The sequence below is a fragment of the Suncus etruscus genome, chromosome 16 (assembly GCF_024139225.1).
Source record: "Suncus etruscus isolate mSunEtr1 chromosome 16, mSunEtr1.pri.cur, whole genome shotgun sequence".
In the NCBI taxonomy this organism is placed as follows: Eukaryota; Metazoa; Chordata; class Mammalia; order Eulipotyphla; family Soricidae; genus Suncus; species Suncus etruscus.
The window spans coordinates 83,934,117-83,948,188 of record NC_064863.1 but is presented as its reverse complement, the minus strand read 5'-3'; the positions used below and the strand labels follow the sequence as shown (position 1 = coordinate 83,948,188).

Sequence of the window (14,072 nt, the reverse complement as noted above, 5' to 3'; positions counted from 1 at the left end):
CCAATACACTGTTGCTATTGATCTACTCTCAGAGGCCCCCTTTACTCCTCCTTCCTTCATTGTAGACCTTTGCTTGCTAAGAGACTCGGTTTCTGAGAAGTCGCGGCTCAAGAATTTTTCCTGATATGGGACTATCGTCAGCCGGTTATCAGACTGCAAAGCCAAATCACAGACCAAAGTTGTGCATCAGATTTAACACACCCCTTACTATTTCAAAAGACATAAGAGGGACATATATATATCTTTTGAATATCTTATATGTACCATATTTTCCTGTGTATAAGACGACTGGGAGTATAAGACGACCCCCTAATTTTGCAGTTAAAACATAGGTTTAGGCCTATATTCGCTGTATCAGACAGAACGTTCCTGTGTTGCAACTGTATGTACCACAGTGAGCCAATCACAACAAGCAAAGGTTCAAAGGTTCTACTGTCATAGACTTCTCTCTGACTCTGGCCAATCTGAGCAGGCTTTTTACAGTGTAGATTCGGGTCCAGAACATTGTCTAATTTGCATGCATCAAAAGTCTGCTTGGATTGGCTGAGTTAGAGAGGCAGTCCGAGCAGCCTAGCAGTGATTGGTGCAGGATCGAGTTGGAAAATTAGTTTTGTGGCAATATTCAGACAATTTTTGTTTAGCGGCATATTGAAACATTTTTTGGGATATACTCGGCGTATAAGATGACCCCCGATTTTCGGTTGACATTTTTTGTTTCAAAAGTCGTCTTATATGCTGGAAAATACAGTATAACCTTAACAGCTATAACTCTTACTGAATATTCTCTTATACAGTGACAATTTTCCCCACTGTTTTGTCTGTTCTTCTCTTTGTGATCTGTTCAATAAGGAATTCTGGTAGAAGAGTCCCTCAGCTTAGAGCTTAACTAGAACCAAATTACAGGGATTGTTGGACTTGTTCCTGCGGCCCCCATATGCACTGATAAAGCCACATGGCATTGTTCCTCTTTTGCATAGGCACATTAAAATGGGAAAATACTATACATACAAACAAGTTCTTATCTAATAGAAATAGGAGCACACAATCTTGTAATGCAGTGGGACCTTACACCCTGAACATTCTCATAATGACTTGGCTCAGACCACAGAAGAACGGGCATTGTCCATTCATTCCTAAACCAGGGAATCCATCTACAAAACAACCATGGTTGTCTATAACATCACCTGGAAGCAATCCTCTACCAGGGAAGACGCTACCACTACCTGGCATTGACCTACTCCAAAGAGGGTTCCCTTAACACCCAGAAGACTTATCAACAGCAACACCCTGCTTTCAGGGTAGAGCTCTCCACATTGCCCTCTAATTGTGAGGTGAAACTACAGGACACTCCACATCATCCTGACTTCGATATAGGATATGCACAAAATCCAGGATCTTTAACTACAGAAACCTGATACCAACAATAGTGACTGTGCAGAAATAAAGTTTATTGGCACTATAGACAATGACTTGGGTTGGACAACCTAGTATGCCTGGAGCCTAGAAATGGTCATATGCCAGAAAACTTCAGGGGTAAGGTCTCCTTGTATTTAGATCAAGGCTTTTCCATTCCATATCCCCCAAATTTTGCTGGGCCTATGCAAACAACAATTGCCACTCTAACACGTTTGTACTGTATTTCTTTAACTCTTATTCTTTTTTTTTTTGGGGGGGGGTACACCCAGCAGTGCTCAGGGGTTACTCCTGGCTATCTGTTCAGAAATAGCTCCTGGCAGCCACAGGAAACCATATGGGATGCCAGGATTCGAACCAACCACCTAAAGTCCTGGATCCGCTGCTTGCAAGGCAAACGCCGCTGTGCTATCTCTCTGGCCCCTTTAACTCTTATTCTTAAAAAGAAGAAAGAGAAGAAGAAAGGCTTATTAAACCTTGTGCTTGACCTTTAATGAGTTAATTGGTGATTCAATGATTTTCAAAAATATACTTGCTACTGAACCTTTCTTTCTCTTCCATCTCATTAGTTTCTCTATTTTTTAAATAACGTTGCCTTTGCTCTTCCTGAAATAAATGTATTATGATCAATTGTCTCAACTCAGTGATATATTTTCTTTAAATAAATTTAAAAAAATTTGAACTCCTAGTCTGCTTGAATCAAAGTCTGCTCTCAGTTCTGTACTCCTGTATTACTTTGACAGACTGAGGCCCAGGGGAGATTTTCACTTGACATTGCTCTGTTTCACCTCATTCCTCAGTCCTTCAGAATATTTCCTATCCCAGGAACTTCACATATTTCTGTTATCTCCCCAGAAAATCTGCATAACTGCTGTCCTTGAGTTCAGAGCTGACACTTGATTTTTAAGACCTTACACAACCTTACACAGTGCAATTTTTTCACTTGCTTTTATTTCCTGCTTCATGTTTTAATTATCTAAAAGGTAGACTAAAAATGTGTAGAAACATAAGAAAATGTATGTATATTAACTTAACACATTTAGACTCTATTTGACATATTTTAGCCAGATTATTCAGGAAAATCAGTGTGTTTTTGGACATAATTGGCAAATAGGTTTAGAAGAAGAAAGTAGAATGATAATTTATAATTTATTCATGTCTCTATTCTTTTAAACCTTCTAAATTTTTTAAGTACAAAAAACTTTTAACTATAATATATTGAAATAAAGAAGTACATTTAAATTCATATTTTGATTATGAAATTTAAGGATCAGAAAGATAGATATTATAGTAGATAGGGTACTTGCCTTGCATGCAACTGAACAGATTTGATCCCTGGCATCCCTGATGAATGCCACTGCATATGACCCCAAAACCAGAAAGAAAAAAATTAGAGACTATCATGGAAATTCTCCCATACAGTTCATAAACACGGGTATACTGAAGTTAAAATAATTATACATTACTTTTTAAAATTTAGTTTCTGGTAGTATGGATTTGTAGGATAAAAATATTGAAAAGAGCATCTATGTAAAGATTATTACTAGTATAAAGGTAAAGGAAGTAGGGGAACTAATAATAGCTGATAGAAACAAGGATAAAGTAATGGGGCCAGAATGATAACACAGCAGTGGGCATTTGCTTTGCACAAGGTCAACTCTGGTTCGAGTCCCAGCATTCCATATGGACCCCCCAGCCTGCAGGAGCAACTTCTGAGCACAGAGCCAGGAGTAACTCCTGAGTGCAGCCGATGTGACCCCCAAAACAAAACACACACACACACACACACACACACACACACACACACGAAAATAAATAGAGGTAAAGTAAATCTAACTGAACTTGGAAGAATTCTGTCAACAATTCATCCTTTTATGTGGTCAGTGAGACCTTCTGTGGCTCAACCTTGAATCTTCCTTTCTTGTCCTTCAGGATGTGGTGGTGGTGGGAGAAGAAAACTTCACAACCCCTTGCTACATTCAGCTGGATTCAGAGGCCTGCCATCTCCTCACAGAGGACCTCAGCACCTATGCCTTAGTGGGCCAGCCCACCACCAAAATGGCTGCCAAACGCCTGAAACTGGCCATCTTTGGACCCCTCTGTTGTTCCTCTCTGGAGTACAGCATACGTGTCTACTGTCTGGATGACAACTTCGATGTTCTGAAAGTAAGTGTCTTCTGCCTGACCCAGACCTCCCTACAGAGCAGGATACAAGATGCCTGTGCAGAGAAGATGAATCTGTGTGCATGAATCCACTCAAGTGTGTGTTCACTAGTGTTTGGCCTTAGAGGAGGCAGCTTGAAGAAACACAATTCTCAAAAGCCATGCTGATAAATGAACTATTTCTTTTATATGGACTTGTCTCATGGGCTACTTCTATTTACCTTCCTTGTTTTCTTTCTTTCTTTCTTTCTTTCTTTCTTTCTTTCTTTCTTTCTTTCTTTCTTTCTTTCTTTCTTTCTTTCTTTCTTTCTTTCTTTCTTTCTTTCTTTCTTTCTTTCTTTCTTTCTTTCTTTCTTTCTTTCTTTCTTTCTTTCTTTCTTTCTTTCTTTCTTTCTTTCTTTCTTTCTTTCTTTCTTTCTTTCTTTCTTTCTTTCTTTCTTTCTTTCTTTCTTTCTTTCTTTTTTTTTTGTGGTTTTTGGGTCACACCCAGCAGTGCTCAGGGGTTATTCCTGGCTCCAGGCTCAGAAATTGCTCCTGGCAGGTACAGGGGACCATATGGGACCCCGGGATTCGAACCGATGACCTCCTGCATGAAAGGCAAACGCCTTACCTCCATGCTATCTCTCCAGCCCCCTTCCTTGTTTTCTTTTAATAAAAATTTAGAAGGGGAAGCATTTGCTAAAGAGATCTATGGATGGTAAATAGCATGCTTCCATATTTATCTCAGCTGTGTTATTCCTATAACAGGAATTGACATAATTATTTGCACTCTATGTTTCTTTTGTTTGCTGTTTCATTTATATGCTTTCCCATTATTTTTATGAGGACTATGAGGAAGAGTTAGCAGTTGACAATAGGCTCTTTACAGAAGAAATGAGCTTAATTCTAAGTGCTTTTATTACCATTCATTTGATCCCATTTGCAACTTCAGTGAGTGCCTTTGAAGAAGTTAGATGTAGAAGAAGGAGGGATGACCAAATAAGCCAAGGATCGACAGAGTTGTACCAGGGATGGATATGTGAATTTACCTGGAGATTTAATAGAAGAATTTTGGAGGAAATCTTGAAAATGAGCTAATATTAGTGAGTAGCCATTATTGAGGGCAGGATGTGATGCACACAAATGGAAAATATTTCAGATGTTTAGATAAAAAGAATGGTGTGAAGCAACATAGAGAAGACATTAACTGGCTCTAATGTGGGCAAGATCTGTCTTATCAGTTTAGAGTGTCAGAAAGAAGTGATTGTGCTGTTCAGGAAGAGAGCTGAGATGAAGTTATTAATGGAGAGTTACAGAAGAGATTTAAACAGATGGAGGGCGTAATTATGTGTACCATATGTCTTAGGAATATTAGTGTAACTTTAGGGGGGAAATGGTGTGAGGCCTGCTAAACTTGACTACGGATAGGAATGATACTGGGGCATTTACAACAATTGGGAACCATCTGTGGTCAGAGAGAATTTGAAATAGTCCCAGGAACCAATTATATGGTGTTGGTTTTTGTCATCCACATGGTTCAGAAGAAGAAAATAAAAATAAAAAGCACATAAAAATGTTCCTGGAAGTTTCCTGTGTGCAGGAAAATTAAAAAAAAATTTTTTTTGTTTTTTTTTGGGGGGGTCACACCTGGCAGCATTCAGGGGTTACTACTGGCTCTGTGCTCAGAAAATTGCCCCTGGCAGGCACGGGGGACCATATGGGATGCCAGGATTCGAACCACTGTCCTTCTGCATGAAAGGCAAACACCTTGCTATCTCTTCGGCCCCTAAAAAAAATTTTTGTTGTCTTCTTGGTCACACTCAGTTTGACTCAGGACTTCTGGTGCTGCATTCAGAGATCATTCCTGGTGGGCTCCAAAGACCACCTGGACTGCAGTGATTGAGCCTGGATTTTTTGTATGCAAGGCAAACACCCTGCCCATTTTACTATCACTCTGGCCCCCCCAAAAGATTTTATAGTAATTCGTGTTATCTTAGAAATCACCCTATCAAATTCCAAGATTCCTATGTTGCATATAAGTAATTCAACTCAGAAAGATGAATAAATAACTTCGACTAAGTTACTAACTGTAAAGTGTTGTTCCATGGTAAAAGTAGTATTTGGAAAAGCCAGGTCATAGAACTGGAATCAAGATGAGTTTTGCTGTTGCAAGGAAAGAAAGGCTGCTAGACATGGAACCATACAGGAAATATATAAAATAGGAGAAAGTGTGTCAAGGGGTTACTGGCAAAATTTGCTCCTGAAAATTAAGCTGTTTTCTTTCAGAGTTCTTTTTTTTTTTTTTTTTTTGGTTTTTGTTTTTTGGGCCACACCCGGCGGTGCTCAGGGGTTACTCCTGGCTGTCTGCTCAAAAATAGCTCCTGGCAGGCACGGGGGACCATATGGGACACCGGGATTCGAACCAACCACCTTTGGTCCTGGATCGGCTGCTTGCAAGGCAAACACCGCTGTGCTATCTCTCCGGGCCCTCTTTCAGAGTTCTTATCCTGAAGCAGTTTGGGGTCATGGAAATTGAGAGTTGCTAGATGGATTCAGGAAGGGGAAAAAATGCAATCTGTCAATGGATCTACTTCTGTTTATTACTGATTGAGGTTCTGTGCTACACAATACTGTTAATCATGGTTTCTCATGCATATTAACCACACCATACTCATTACTACATCCTTTCCCTAAATACCCTAATGTCCATCACTTCCAACTATCCCCCAATCATCGACCACAATTCAGTTGAAGAGGTCAATTTTTCCATTGTGTTGCCTTATGTACTTTGTTTCTAACTTGCTGTGTATCTTTAAATCACAGCAATGATATGAACAAAAATCATTTCTTTAAATGTCCCTTTTTACTTTTGATGATCAGAACAGTAAAACGTTATATTTTGCAAAAATAATGATGTGGGGGCCAGAGCAATAGTACAGTGGTAGGGTGCTTGCATCGCATGTTGGCCAATCCATGTTGAACCTTAGTTTGATCCTCAGTGTCCCATATGGTCCCCCTAGCCTGGAGCGATTTCTGGAGCACATAGCAAGGAGTAACCCCTGAACATCACAGGGAGTGGCCCAAAAAGCAAAAAGAAAATGTGAACATGTAGTGTTTATAATATAAACTTTAAGATTACTGAAATAGCATTCCTTGAGAATGTATCTATATACTCAAGTATAAGCCGAACTTCGTGCCAACAAGTTTTATGCCGTAAAACCCAAAATTGGCTTATACTCAGGTCATGCAGGTTATTTGATTCAGCAAATTAAATGCATGTAGTTTCCAGTCATCTGCCATCTGCTGGAGGGGGCGGTGCTTCAACTCAGTCCACAAGTCACCACTGAGCTAAAGAGGTAGGCGGCTGAACTGAACCGGATGCCACTGAACTATTTAATCCACAATATTCTGCATTTTGTCGAGACCGACAGCGGTGACGGTGATATCTGTGAACTCAGTGATGCTGACAATGTCTATGCTGATATCCTCCCATCAGATACAGCTGACGCTCTGTTTGGACGTATAGATGAGGAGGAATCCAGTTTGGAAGGATTTTAACCTTTGTGATTTAGCTTAATTATCTGTTAAGCTATGGTTTTCTGCACTTTATTTGAAGTGTTGCTAGTTTACAGTTTTTCTTTAGCAATAAATATCGAAAAACATTTAACCTACTGATTCCTCAATTATTGTAATTCAGGGGTCTCAAACTCAACTTACCTGGGGGCCGCAGGAGGTAAAATGGGGGTGATCCTTGAGTGCAAAGTCAGTAGTAAGCCTTGAACGTTGTGGGGTGTGACCCAAACAACTAAAACAAAACAAAACAAAAAAAGATTCCACAAAATGTTGTATGGAGGGCCATTTGTGACCTGCGGGCTGCGAGTTTGAGACCCCTGTAATGTAATTGTTTTGGGTATATATTTTATTGTTGGGGGGGTCATACCCTGTAGCACTCAAGGGTTATTTCTGGCTTTGTGCTCAGAAATCACTCCTAGCAGTTTTAGTGGACCATATGGGATGCTAGGATTTGAACCAGGGTCCATCCTGTGTTGTCTGTGAGCAAGGCAAATGCCTTATCACTGTGCTATGGCTCCAAACCCTATATTTTTATTTTTGAAATTTACCAGTGGCTGCTGCATTTTCTACCTTGGCTTATATTTGAGTCACTAAGTTTTCCCAGTTATATGGTAAAATTAGGTGGTTGGCCTATACTCAGGTCAGCTTATACTTGAGTATATATGGTAATTTTTAAAATGATTTATATATTTAATCTTTATTTAAGCACCATGATTACAAGCATGATTGTAGTTGGATTTCAGTCATGAACAGAACATGGCCCTTCACCAATGCAACATTCCCACCACCAGTGTTCCCCCTCCCTCCTTCCCTACCCTTGCCTGTATTTAAGACAGGCATTCTATTTCTCTCACTCATTATGATAGATGTTAGTGTAGTAGATGCCCTTTATATATTTTTCTTGCTTGATTGCTATGACAAGTACTTCCAGTATTATGTTGAATAAGAGTGGTGAGAAGGGATAACATTGTCTTGTGTCATATTTGAGAAGAATGGCTATCAGTTTTTCTCCATTGACTACAACATTTGCAATGGTTGTGGTAAATGGCCTTGGCTATATTGGAAAAGTTTCTTCCATTCCTATCTTGTTGAGAGATTTTTTTTTTAATTTGTGGGTATTTGACTTTATCTGCATCTACTCATATGATCATATTTTTTTCTTTTGTTGATATGATGTATTTCATTGATTGACTTGCATATGTTAAACCATCCTTGCATCTCTGGAGTGAATCCTACTTGGTCATGGGGTATGACTTCTTTAATGAGATGTTGGTTCCTATTTGCTAGGATTCTGTTGAGGTTCTTTGTACCTGTGTTCATCAGAGATACTGGTCTGTAGGATTTTTTTGTGTGAGTGTGTGTGACCTCTTTCTCTGATTTTGCTATCAATAGATTTTAGCTTCTTAAAAACTACTTGGGAATGTTTCTGTTTCTTCAGTTTCTTGGAAGAACCTGAAAAGGGTTGGCAATAGATCCTCTTGAAAGGTTTGAAAAAATTGTTGGTGAATCCAACACCCTAGGCCAATAAAGCAGTTAGCCTGGACTTTTGTTTTTTGGGAAGATTTTGATTACCATTTTAATTTACTCAATAATATGTCAGTTAAGATACAGCAGATCATCATTGTTCAACCTTGGGAGGTTTCACTAGTCCAATAATTTATTTATTTTCCGGTTCTCTTGTTTTGTGGCATAGTTTCTCCAAGTAATCTCAGATATTCCTTTGAATTTCTGTATTATCTGTAGTAGTAATCTCTCTCTTTTTATTTCTAATTCAGTTTATTAAGTCTTTCTTTCTCCTTTTCTTTGTGAGTTTTGCTAGTAGTTTATTGATCTTGTTTATATTTCAGTGAACCAATGCTTACTTTCATTGATCTTTCTGATTATTTTTGGGGTTTCCAGTTCATTAATTTCTGCTCTAAACTTTATTATTTCCACTGCCTATTTTTTGGAAAGTCACAACCTTACTCCTGGCTCTGCACTCAGAAATTGCTCCTAGCCAACTCGGGGGACCATATGGGATGCCAGGAATCAAATCCGGGTCCATCCCAGGTTGGCCGCATGCAAGTAAAATGTCCTACCACTGTTCTATCTTTCCAGACCTGTCTACCTATTTAGATTTCATTTTGTTGATCACTCTTCATGTCATTAACTTATTTATGTAGTCCCTTCTTCCTTCTTGATAAGTGCTTGGAAAGTTCTAAATTTTCCTTTTCTTACTGCTTTTGCTGTGTCCTACAAATTCTGATAATTCGTGTTTTCATTTTTGTTTGTTTCCAGGAATCTTGATTTTCTCGCTGAAACACTAATTGTTCATTAGAGAGCTGTTTAATTTCCTGGTGGAAATTTTTTTCCTGTGTGTTATGAGTGGGTAGCTTATAAAATTTCTGTCCTCTAGATTTTATGCAGGTATGTACTATGAGCCAGCATGTTGTCTATTCTGGGGAAAGCAGTGGAGAATAATATGTATCCATTTTTCTGTGGACAAAGAGCCTGAGATATATTTTCTAAACCCCTCTTCTTTTTCACCTTTTAGAGTCAGTATATTCTTGTTACCATATTTTCTGGCATATAAGACGACTTTTGAAACAAAAAAAAGTCAACCGAAAATCGGGGGTCATCTTATACGAGTATATTCCGACAAATGTTTCAATATGCTGCTAAAAGAAAATTGTCTGAATATTGCCACAAAACAAATTTTCCAACTCGATCCTGCACCAATCACTGCAAGGCTGCTCGGACCGCCTCTCTAACTCAGCCAATCAAAGCAGGCTTTTTATGCATGCAAATTAGACAATGTTCTGGTCCCAAATCTACACTGTAAAAAGCCTGCTCAGATTGGCCAGAGTCAGAGAGGACATCGATTACAGTATAACCTTTGAACCTTTGCTTGTTGTGATTGGCTCACTGTGGTATATGAGCACAAGAACACATACAGCACATGCAGCACAGGAACATTCTGTCTGTTACAGCGAATATAGGCCTAAACCTATGTTTTAACTGCAAAATTAGGGGGTCATTTTATACACCCAGTCGTCTTATATGGCGGCAAATATGGTAAGTTTTATTTGTGGACCTATCAAGGGTGACAGGGTGGTGTTGAAGTTTCCCACTAATATTGTCTTGCTATTGATATCTTCTCTCAAATATCTCAGGAATTCTATTAAATATTTTTTCTGATCTCTCATTGGATGTGTATATGTTTAGGAGTATGATTTCTTCCTGTTTTACATATTCCTTTATTATTAAGTAATGTTCATCACTTAGCACAGCTGTAGGGCGTTAGCCTTGCATGCAGTAATCCAAGATGGATGGTGGTTCAAATTCCGGCATCCCATGTGGTCCCTCGTGCCTACCAGTAGCAATTTCTGAGCTCAAAGCAAAGAGCAATCCCTGTGCACTGCTGGATGTGACAGGAAAGAAAGAAAGAAAGAAAGAAAAAGAAAGAAAGAAAGAAAGAAAGAAAGAAAGAAAGAAAGAAAGAAAGAAAGAAAGAAAGAAAGAAAGAAAGAAAGAAAGAAAGAAAGAAAGAAAGAAAGAAAGAAAGAAAGAAAGAAAGAAAGAAGAAAGAAGGAAGGAAGGAAGGAAGGAAGGAAGGAAGAAGAAAGAAAGAAAGAAGAGAGAGAAAGAGAAAGAAAGAAGGAAGGAAGGAAGAAAGGAAAGAAGGAAGGAAGGAAGGAAGGAAGGAAGGAAGGAAGAAAGGAAAGAAGGAAGGAAGGAAGGAAGGAAGGAAGGAAGGAAGGAAGGAAGGAAGGGGGCCGGAGAGATAGTATGGAGGTAAGGCGTTTGCCTTTCATGCAGGAGGTCATCGGTTTAAATCCCGGTGTCCCATATGGTCCCCCGTGCCTGCCAGGAGCAATTTCTGAGCCTGGAGCTAGGAATAACCCCTGAGTACTGCTGGGTGTGATCGAAAAACCACAAAAAAAGAAGAAAGAAAGAAAGAAAGAAGAAGAAGAAGAAGAAGAAGAAGAAGAAGAAGAAGAAGAAGAAGAAGAAGAAGAAGAAGAAGAAGAAGAAGAAGAAGAGGAGGAGGAGGAGGAGGAGGAGGAGGAGAAGAAGAAGAAGAAGAAGAAGAAGAAGAAGAAGAAGAAGAAGAAGAAGAAGAAGAAGAAGAAGGGAAGGAAGGAAGGAAGGAAGGAAGAAAGAAAGAAAGAATGAAAGAAAGAAAGAAAGAAAAGAAATGTTCATCTTTGACCCTTATAACCATTTTTAGTCTCTAGTTTTTTTCATCTGATATTAGTATAGCTACCTAGCCTTTTTAAGCAAGTTGTTTGCTTGAATGATTTTTCTCGAATCTTTGACTTTGAGTCTATGTTTGTTCTGGCTGTTCAGATGTGTTTTTTTTGTAGGCAGAGTAATGTAAAATTTAGCATTTTGATCCATTTTGCCACACTGTGCCTAACTTGTGCATTTAGTCCATTGACATTGAAAGATATACTTGTCATGGGATTTAGTGTTATCTTTTTGTAGGAGTTTGGTGTGTCTCTAGTTGTCTTCTCTTAAAGTGACCTTTCAGTTTGGCTTTTTCCTTCAGTTTGGCTCTTAAGGTTGGCTTTGAGAATTTGTTTATCTGTAAAGCTGTACATCATTCCTTCTAACTGAATAATGAAATACTGGTGACTTACTCTTTCAGAATCATTTATTGAGTTTTGTCACCATATTCCACAATGACCTTTGGACCTTGAGGGTTGCTTGTGACAAATCTGCTGTAAAACTTAAGGATATATCTTTGTATATAATTTCCTTATTTGACCTTGCTGCCTTCAGTATTCTATCCCTATCTATGGCATTCATATTTTTACTATAATGTGTCTTGAGGTGCTTTTCTTTGGCTCTCTTTTGGCTGGTACTTTACAGGCATGCAGAATTTGGTTGCATGCAGAGTTTAGCTCTGGCAGTTTCTCTGCAATGATGTCCTAGACTTTTTATTCTTCATGGGGATTTTCTTCTGGGTCTCTGGGACTCAAAGGATTTTTATGTTGTTTTTGTTGACTTTATCAGACTTCTATTTTCATCTGTTCACATTACTTAGTGATTTTTTCATTGTTTGGTCATTTGTTTTAAGGTTCTTTTCTAACCTCTTCTGTTGTAAATATTGTAAAATCTCATCTTCCAGCTCAACGATTCTGTCTTTACTTGCTGTTTCTCTCTTGGACAGGCTTTCCAGTGAGCTTTTCATTTTACCTACACATTTTTTCACTCTGTTATTTCAGCTTGAAGTTTTCTCATTTCTACTTTTATAACCTCTTGATTTTTATTTATGGTTCATTCATTCCATGGTTTCTTTGAGTTCTTTGAGCCATTTTTCCATATTTTTCTCTTTATAGTCTTTATCAGAGAGGAATTATAGTAGTCAGCATTTATTGGTTTTGCAAAGCTACCATCATCATTCTCTAAGCATTGTGGTGTTTTGTGTTGTTTTTCCATTGTGTTCTTTGCATTGTGGTGTTTTCTATGTGTTGTGCTGGGGTTCATTAACTAGAGAATATTCTTGATTCTGTGGAGTAGGGATTGAGAATCACCACACCTCAGGTACACCCTCCTGCTGTTTCACTTCAGAGCACAACGTGGGTGCTGGTCACTTGAATCCTCCAGAGTTCTGGGGGAGCTTGCTAAGCCTCTGGTAATCTCTCCTACTGGTTCCCTTCTTAGTTGGGCACTGGGTGCTTTCAGCCTCTGGAGAGCTGAGAAAGCTTGCCATACTGCTGGTTAACCCTCCTGCTGATTTCCATCAGAGCAGTGGAGCTGGGGCAGTTCACCTGCCACCTCTCAAAAATGTGATTCTTTTAGGCACTATCCATATAGGATTAGTCCTAGGTTTATTTTTCTTAGCAGAAATTATTTCAATGGGTTTGTGAAGGCTTAGAAAGTAGATTGTTTAATAATTCCAAGAAATTCCATTGTAAAAAGTATAATCTGGAAGATTTAATTGATATTTTAAATATTTCTTGTACATATATTTATTCATAGACAGAATCATTATATTTAGGCACTCTGACTTTTTGTCCTAATAGTTACCCACAACTCCACTCTAAAAAATTTTTGTTTTGTTTTTGGGCCTCATCCTGTCGTGCTCATTGGTTACTTTTGGCTCTGAACCCAGGAATAACTCCTGAAAATGCATAGAGAATTAATGGGATGCCAGGGATCAAACTTGAGTTGGCAAGGCAAATACTATACCCACTGTACTAACTCTGATGGTTGATTTTTAGGCATAGAATACCAATACCAGCAGTGTCATCATACCTTCACCAATGTTTATATTCTCTCTTTCCCTCCTCCTTAACAAACATATTTTAAGGTTTGGTATAGTTTGGATTGTTTTCAATGTTGGTGAATCTGTTCTTTGGATATACAGCAATACCACTGTCTCACATTTACCAGTATAACTGAGAGTTCCGATCTCTATTTCCCCTTTCCTTGCCTTTCTCATTTTTCTTTCTTCTTTGTTTCTTGTTCTTTCATTCTCTGTCTTTCTCCTTATGCGTTGGGTTCCTTATGCTCTGTATGCTCTGGTGTTGTAGACATCCCCCATTACTGCATTACATTGACTCATTCAGTTATTTTATATTCATTTCCTCTTAATAGATTTTATACAGTAGTTCCACTAAGTACCCACTTGCCAAGGTCTCTGACTATATTGCAGCCTCTTCATAATTTTCAGTGACCTAACCTTGCTGGATTTTTCAGTGGACTTTACTCTTCAAACCATTCCACTCAATCTCTTCTAACTTAATCCGGACCTTCATGAAAATGACCTGACTTCCTTATTTGTCCTTTGAGCTAAGTTACTTGTGCTTTAAGCTCATCCCTCTCCAACCTAGTAAAGCAAATGAAACCAGAAATTGGGTCTTCCCAGACAATATCTTCTAATGGTGTCTGCTATGTATTGGGAATTCTTTGTGAAATGCAAAAACATTCACAGAAATGGTTAAGATTGCATCACT

General features: G+C 38.6%; 1 protein-coding gene across 1 annotated transcript in view; it reads left to right on the top strand.

Annotated features, from left to right (window-relative positions):
- UNC5C (unc-5 netrin receptor C) overlaps window positions 1-14,072 on the top strand; it is a 196,488-nt gene that overhangs the window by 157,443 nt on the left and 24,973 nt on the right. Inside the window, exon 12 of the mRNA XM_049789892.1 lies at window positions 3,346-3,579. Within this exon, the coding sequence (XP_049645849.1) occupies window positions 3,346-3,579 (234 nt within the window). The remainder of the gene's footprint in view (window positions 1-3,345; window positions 3,580-14,072) is intronic.